Source organism: Octopus bimaculoides, chromosome 3 (assembly GCF_046866305.1).
Source record: "Octopus bimaculoides isolate indiv1 chromosome 3, ASM4686630v1, whole genome shotgun sequence".
NCBI lineage: Eukaryota > Metazoa > Mollusca > Cephalopoda > Octopoda > Octopodidae > Octopus > Octopus bimaculoides.
Genome location: NC_142930.1, coordinates 21,263,937 through 21,272,577, shown reverse-complemented (window position 1 = coordinate 21,272,577; position 8,641 = coordinate 21,263,937). Strand labels below are relative to the sequence as shown.

The 8,641-nt window shown below is 33.5% G+C and overlaps 1 protein-coding gene across 1 annotated transcript; it reads left to right on the top strand.

Moving 5' to 3' along the window:
* The first annotated feature begins 211 nt into the window (after positions 1-211).
* LOC106884081 (sulfotransferase 1C4) lies at positions 212-7,402 on the top strand. The gene is made up of 5 exons (XM_014935300.3): positions 212-564; positions 1,966-2,283; positions 5,536-5,633; positions 5,965-6,145; positions 7,119-7,402. The coding sequence occupies exons 1-5, from the start codon at positions 330-332 to the stop codon at positions 7,223-7,225; spliced, it is 939 nt and encodes a 312-aa protein (XP_014790786.1). The 5' UTR covers positions 212-329; the 3' UTR covers positions 7,226-7,402.
* Positions 7,403-8,641: the final 1,239 nt, after the last annotated feature.

Sequence of the window (8,641 nt, the reverse complement as noted above, 5' to 3'; positions counted from 1 at the left end):
TCTATGTGACCTTTGGAATATTGATTTAACTGTTGCTAAAACAAATATACACTGATGAAATGAATAAATGTTCAAATTTTAACCTAAATATTACACTATCATACTAACTGGGGCAATGCAAACCTGCTAGGTTGCTGTCCACACACACACATATATATATATATATATATATATATATATATATATATATATATATATATATATATATACATCGTAAAATTATCTTCACTGCTGCATTTTGTTAGATACAGCGAGGAGGTATAGCAAATTTACTCTTTCCTTAGCATTTAGCTGTTGTTAGATTTTAAAGCAGTGCAATTTCAACTAAGATGTCGTCAACATCAACTGTTAGTGAAGTAAAGATGAGAGATTGTGAAGAAATAAAAAAAGAAATAGAAAGTAATGCTGTACAATTCATCGGCAACGACGGAGAACCTATGCTAATTTATCAATATAAAGGGCACAATTTTCTTCGTATAGAAATGGCATCATCAGCTTTGTCCAAACTACATACAGTGAAAATTAGACCTGATGATATTTTGCTGTACACCCATCCTGGAGCAGGTAAGATTTTAATATATTCACAAATATTGTAGTTAGTGTTGCGTTGTGTAATACGTCATTTTGTTAGAAGACAGTATGGTTGTGAGGGTTTCTAGGAAATTGTATTAAGACTTACTATTTCAAACCTGTGATGTCACCTTCGTGTAGTGGTCAACAATGCTTTGCAGTTTACAGCAAACACAAGGTTCTATTCACATAGATGATATTACAGCTTTCCTCCGTCTGCTATATAAGATATGCATGCGTATATACAAAACTATGCATATAGATTTAAAACCGTAATATATTTTGTCCAGTGCGAAGCACCTTCTTAATCGGTTGCATTTTGAGAATTCGGAAAAATTTTGTGACTGTGAGTTAAGAAGCTTGCTTTCCAACTACACGGTCCTAGGTTCAGTCACACTACATGGTACCTTAGGTAAGCATCTTCTACTATAGCCTTGGGCCAACCAAAGCGCTATGAGTGAATTTGGTTGACAGAAACTGAAAGAATTCCGTCGTGTGTGTGTGTATATATATATATATATATATATATATATCATAAGGTTTTTAAACTTTTAAATTTTCATATTCAAAAGAGACAGAGACTTCAAATTCGATATATCGATTTATAAATCGATATATCGAATTTGAAGTCTCTGTCTCTTTTGAATATGAAAATTTAAAAGTTTAAAAACCTTATGATATAAATATAAACTGTGAGAACGACCCTTAAGGAATCTAATTAATGATCTCCTAAGGTAAGTTCTTATGCTATATTGGTAACGGTTGCTACATCCTCTGGGAAAATTATTATATATATATATATATATATATATATATATATATATATATATATATATATATATATATATATATATAATGTGTGTGTTTGTGTCAGTGTTTGTCCCCCACCACTGCTTGACAGCCAGTGTAGTTTTGTTTACATCCCCGTAACATAACGGTTCGGCAAACTGAAACTGAAGGAATAAGTAACAGGCATTAAAAAAAATAAGCATTGAAATCGATTTATTCGACTAAAATTTCTTCAAGGTGGTGCTCCAGCATGGCCGCAGTCTACTGACTGAAACAGATAAAAGATTAAATATTCATAAAATGAAAAAAATGTTTATTTAATTTATGTGTGTAATCGTAAGTTTGCTATCCGGCCATTTTAATCCCTTGCTTACAGTTATAAAAGTTTGCAATATGTATTTTACTGCTTCACACACACCGTAAGTAATCACGGTGAAGATTACTAGGAGTGTAGATTAAACAGATAGAATACCTGTCAGAAGCATTACCACGATTGAAATAACATTGAGTAACCGTAGAGCAATAATTTTTCAACTGTGTACTAGTAATTATTTGTGGATATCATACTGGATATCTCACAGGAGAAATTTTCATTTATGGTTTCAGGTTCACATTGGATGTTTGAAGTCATTAATATGGTACTGAGAGAAAGCAGTGAAAGAATCAGCACGATAAAGGAATCGTTGCTATTAGACTGGGCACCAATAGAAATTCTCGAGTCAGCTGAATCACCTCGAGTATTGAACACACACCTTTCTATTGAATTCCTGCCTCCGGAATTGCTAAAAGATCATAAAATCATCTATCTAAACCGCAACCCTAAAGCCATGGTGGTGTCGTACTACAGACACGTGAGTAGTTCTAAAGCTACTGAATACACAGGAGATTTTCCAAGCTTTTTTGACCTCTATATGAAAGGAAAAGGTAAGGTTACCACCACCACCACCACCACCACCACCACTACTACTACTACTACTACTACTACTACTACTACTAATAATAATAATAATAATAATAATAATAATAATAATAATAATGATGATGATGATGATGATGATGATGATGCTGATGATGATGATAATAATAATAATAATTATTATTATTATCATTATTTTAACAATAATGATAATAAGGGATGCTGCAAGGGCTCATGCGGCTGTAAAGATCAGCTACTGGTCAATAAGGCCATAACTGAAGACAACCGCAGAAACAAGAAGGGTCTAAGTATAGCCTGGATCGATTACCGAAAGGCTTTTGATAGTATTCCCCACACATGGATCCTAGAAACACCAGACAGTGCTACAGCTCCAGACAAAAGAGGGACTCATAAAAACCAAAGCCATCTCCATTAGAAGAGGAACGTTCCAGACAGATACGCTCGCTTCATTCCTTTTCTGCTTGGCACTGATATATGCTGAACAGAGTTGGATGTGGATACAACTGTTATGGCAAAAACTATCAGCCATCTATTATATATGGATGATCTAAAACTGTAAGTCAGAAATGATAAACAGCTGGAAATATTACTAGAGACAGTACATGGAATTATCGAAGAAATAAACATGAATTTTGGCTTAGAAAAATATGCCAAAGCAACCTTGAAAAAAGGAAAACTAGTTAAGAGTAGCAACATCACACTAGATAAAGCAAATGAAATAAGAGATTTAGACCAAAGCCAGACATACAAATACTTAGTAAAGAACTAAATACGATACAACGCACATAAATGAAAGAAGATAGAAAAAGGAATACTGTAGACAGGGCTAGATTTATAGGGGTGCGGAGGGGGAAATTACCTCAGGCATCAAAAAAATTGGGGTGGTGGTGCTAAGAAGGGTATGTAGCATTCAATACAGGGTACCCCCCCCCCCAATTTCTTAGCAATCAAGCATGAATATATAAAGGTATCTTAACGTCTTAAAATAATATAATGGATCTTCTTTTTATGATAAATAAAAATAGATTTTACCACTTTACAGACACCAAATAATTCAATTAAAAAACACTTTAATATCCAGTCCCAAAACAACTACAGTTCCCAGGGGAACTGTAGTTGCTTTGGGGGCAACAGAGAAAAGGGAAACAACAGAACAGTTCTGACAGTGTATGTATATATATGTATCTGTGTGTGTAAGTATGAATTTATAAAGAGATTGATAGAAAAATGTTCTTTGTCTCTCGGCCAAATTACTTCTTTCAAAGCATAACTGAGTTTGACCTTGGCTTGGCCAATAGCGGTTAAAGGCACACACACACACACACACATACACACATACATACACATACACACGCACGAACACACGCACGCACGCACACACATTTCTACTTCTAAACTGGCTTTATTTTATGAAGCAAGTAAATAAAGAAGACTTTTGAATTTAGTTTTAATTATAAAATTACATCTCTCAACAGCGAAAAGTATTCTTTTCCAGCTTTAGAATTATTGCATTATTCAAATGTTGTTTTCTTATTTTTTCATATATGTTTCGTCATTCTGTCCGAAATTTGAATAAAGAGAACAAGTGATCAAATGTTATATTTAATTGAAATTTAATCATCAATGTACTTTCCTTGATTATATCTATGACTTCCTTCCATCTATTTACAAGCTTTTTAATCTCATCAATGTAAAACTCTTTTGGTCTCAAAGCGAAGAACTCTGAAATGTTAGTTTCGACTTCCTCCTGGCTTGCAAAAGTTATGCCCCCCAAATGATTCTGTAAACTACGAAACAAATGGTAGTCTGAAGGAGCAAGGTCGGGAGAATAAGGTGGATGAGGAATTTTTTCCCAACCAAGCTTTTCGATCTTCTGTGATGTGATCTTTGCAGCGTGGTGTCGCGCATTGTCCTGATGCAACATCACTCATTTTCAGTTCACTAAAGCGGGTCGTTTTTTCTTCAAAGCTTGGTTCAAACACTCTAATTGCTGACAGTAGACTTGAGCATTGAAGTTGTATGGTTTGAATTAAGCTTTATTGCCAATTCTTCAACTGATAATGCAGGATTTTCTTCAAGTAATGCCCCAAGGAGCTTATCATCAAACTCAACTGGACGTCCTGTTTGATCTTCATCTTCAAGGTTGAAATCTCTACTTCTGGATTTTGTAAACCATCCTCTGCAAGTTCTTACCTTCAAGCATTATTTCCCATAAACTGAGTATATGTTTCGAGTCGCTTCGGCTGCAGAGTTTCCATTTTTTGTACTCATAAAGCATTAAATGCCTTAAGTGCTCTTTGGATACTTCCATGTTAGAAAGGGTTTTAATCAAAGAATTTTCAGTTCTATTATTCTGTAAAATAATATTTAATTAGTTTAAATGTACACAAATGCATAAAAATAATTTTTAATTCCATTAGACATTCTAAAATACTATTAGATTTCATTCAATTTAAAAAAACGGTAAAATCGGACAGAACTTATGGAATGATCAACATCAACAACAGGGTATGTATGTATGTATGTATGTATGTATGTATGTATGTATGTATGTATGTATTATGTATGTATGCATGTATGTATGTATGTATGTATGTACAGATTTGTATGTTTATATGTATTCTCATACATAGAGTTACATATCTAGACAGGCTCATATATATTTAAATGATAAACTTCTGGAAAGTTTTACAGATTTTTATAGTTCCAGTGATGGATTGAATCTGTAGCGTTCGAATTAGCTTTCTCCTTTCTGGTTCTGAGAAGCCTAATTTCTCAAGATTGGTATTTAGGCAGTGTGTTACATATCCCAGGGCCCCAATAATTACAGGTATAAACCTGAACTTGTAATCTGGATAGAGCAACTGTAGATTTCTCAATAGTCCAGCATAGATGTTCTCTTTTTCACTGATCTTTAGCTGGGCAGCTAATTTCTACAACTCTGCACAAAATTGGAAAAGGTAAGGTTTGAAAGCTAGCTAAGCTAGAGGCGTGCTGAGATTGAGCTGATATTACAAATATGAACTCGCCAATATCACTGAAATTCTTAGTAATAAGCATAAATTTTGCAAAATATATAAAAATATAAAACTCGTTTGACAAGTCAACGGGGTTACCAAACATGCATTTTTTCATTTTGCTTTTGTTTGGTTAATTCTACCTTAATTAGGAGGTGTTTGTTATTCTATCAGTTCTTATGAGACAATCTCATATTCTAATTTATTTTCTTAATTTTTCAGTTCCTTATGATGATTACTTTAAACATGTTCAGGAATTTTATGCCCTAATTAAAGATAATCCAAATGCACTTATCATTACTTATGAAGAAATGCAAAAGGTAATTTTTTATATTTTTGTGCACTTTTCATCTGAATTTCATTATACCTTATTTAGTACACTGATTTTTGATGTACAGGAAAAAGATCTATAATATTATTATGATATATCTGATTTACTTTTAAATACAGTCGCGTCCTTTCAAATTGAAAAAAAAAAAGAAACTATAACGTACATATTCTTTCAATTAATCTTTGTTCTAAATCGTCTTATCTTTTTAATGTCATGAGTTTAACCACATATTAACCAGAGAAAGAGGTCTTCAGTAAGAAAATGCAATCTTTCTGTTAAATATAAAAGAAAATTCATAATTCGTTATTTCTCTTCAACAGGATCTATACAAAGTAGTGTTACATATTGCTAAGTTCCTTGATAAAACAATTTCTGACCAACTTGCTAAAAGTATTGTTGATATGTGTTCATTCGATAAGATGAAATCTGAGAAAACATTGGTGTCTGCTTCGTGTGTCCCTAAAGACTTATTCAAAGAGGGTGGTACTTTCTACCATTCTGGTAAGTATGTCAACGTAATGTTAGCTCCGTTATAATTCTTTTCCTAAAAGTAAAAGGCAAATATCTATCATTGCCAGCAAGGATATCTAGCTCGTGGTCCTTGCATGAGTCTTTGGGTGTGAAATGTGGAGTGAGCAATTGCATATGATCTAGTACATGCAGCTCGTAATCTCTGTAAATATTCAACACAGCCTCAGGTTAACGAACTTGTTGTTTTTATATGATTACCGTACTAGCATCCGCGAATTATTTATCTTACAATTTTTCGATTGAAAATTTGTATTTTTTTACATTTTTGTCTTGAAAACTTAACGTATTCATAAAGGAATAATAATTTTGACTCTATACCTTATTATATAGGAGCAATAACTTTGGAGTTACCAGACAAGGATCACAATATGTATGTAAATATGTCTGTCTGTCTGTCTGTATGTATGTATGTATGTATGTATGTATGTATGTATGTATGTATGCCTGCATGCATGCATGTATGTTTATGTGTACTCAGCTATTCTAGAAAAAAAAACTTTAAGAGACTATGCATTATTTCTTAATCCCTTATTTACTATAACTACTCTGCAATTATGTTTGAATTATAAATTAAATACTCTAAATTATACATGTTTTCCTAGTCCATTCTCTTTTTCTAATATGTATCAACCCTCTCAAGGATGACCCACTTATAGCCATTTTTGATAAGCAGCTTCAGCCTTTGATTCAGTTGCAGATCAAGCAGAAGTTTTAGAGCTGAACCAACCCGAGCACTTATAGACTATATCTATTAATTCATTAGACGGAATATTATATATATATATATATATATATATATATATATATATATACATACATACATGGTAAATCGAAAATGAGCGAACTTACACACGGGTACATAGAGGCAAAATTATTATTCATTTGGGAATACGTTAAATTATATTTATATAATTACATATGTATGTTATCAAAATTTTTGCAGGTAAAGTGGATACATGGAAAAAATGGTTGACCGTTGAGCAAAGTGAACGAATTGATGCAAAGATCCAATCAGAATTCATTGATAAAGGAATCATATTCAATTTCTAAATTATTCCACTTGTGTTAGAAAGAAGTATTTTAAGTTAGAATTTAAAATCTTAATAAGAAGATTTGTGCCCATAGAAATATACATTGAATTTGTATATAGCCAGTTTATATAAATTAATGACATGAAAGTGGTTTGTAATAATGATTGAGTAAATGTTAATAAAACCTACAAATATATATTTTTGTCCAACTTCATAATTCTTTCATTAGTTCATGTTCGACGAAATATTTGACTTTAGCATCAGACCTCCATCTGCGCTATCGTAGTTTGTTTTGCAAATTTTGTTATTTTTTCCACGTGCATTGCTCTCTGAAACATAAATTTACAAATTACAAAGATGTTTCTCAATTCTGTATCATTGTTAGAATAGTAAGAATAACAAACTCAAATCTGACCATCACAGCCTAAATTAAAACAGGCTTGAAATCAATATCACCAGGTTAAGCAAAATAAATATATGCAGCCGCCACAGTAGTTAGAAATAAAAGTATAAGTTCCATAAAATATATTCATATAACAATATCAAACCCTAAAAACTACTTGCAAAGCGAACATAGAAAAAGATAAAAATATAACTATTAATAATAATCTCTCAAACATTAATAAAATCTATAACCATACGACACAATTGAAACGCATGGAATTTGAACTCAGAACGTAGCGGCAGACGAAATACAGTTAAACATTTCGTTTGGCGTGCTAACGTTTATGCCAGCTCACCGCTGGAACGTTTACTCACCCAAATTGAATGTTGGGTTCACCACTTTGAGCCAGAGTCCAAACGGCAGTCCATGCAGTAGAAACACCCGTCTTCTTCTCCACCAAAGAAGGACAAGGTGGTGTCATCGATAGGGAAGGCGATGGTCTCCGTCTTCCGGGCATTGTGTTCATTGGCTACCTTCAGAAAGGCCATACTATCAATGGAGAATACTATACCAACTTGTGGAGGCAGCTGCGAAAGGTAGTCAAGTGAAAACGGCCTGGAAAAATGACGAAGGGTGTCCTGCTTCACCAGGGCAATGCCCTGCACGCAATTCTGTGGTAGCAATGGCTACTGTGTGTGATTGTGGCTTTGAATTCGTTGATCACCATCCATATTCTCCAGATTTGGTACCATCTGACTATTTTCTGTTCCCTAACATGAAAAAACACTTGGCTGGGAAGCAATATCGGACCGATGATGAGGTCCTATCTGCTGTTGAGGAGCTTTTGAGTGTCAAGATGAGAACTTCTATACCATGGGAATCCAAACGCTGCAACACTGATGGAAGAAGTGTATAGACTGCATGGGCGACGATGTCGAAAAATAAAATACATTTGGTTAGACTATTGCATCGTGGTCAGCCTATGAACTTTTCAGCCAACCCTCGTACCCTATGTAGCCCTTTGTATTTATTAAACTCCATTCACTTTGC

Bases quoted from the DNA above. Each gene is read 5' to 3' on its own strand.
- LOC106884081 (XM_014935300.3), top strand. From the start codon at position 330: ATGTCGTCAACATCAACTGTTAGTGAAGTAAAGATGAGAGATTGTGAA. The intron at 565-1,965 runs GTAAGATTTTAA...TTATGGTTTCAG, and splicing joins GTACACCCATCCTGGAGCAG to GTTCACATTGGATGTTTGAA. The intron at 2,284-5,535 runs GTAAGGTTACCA...TTAATTTTTCAG, and splicing joins CCTCTATATGAAAGGAAAAG to TTCCTTATGATGATTACTTT.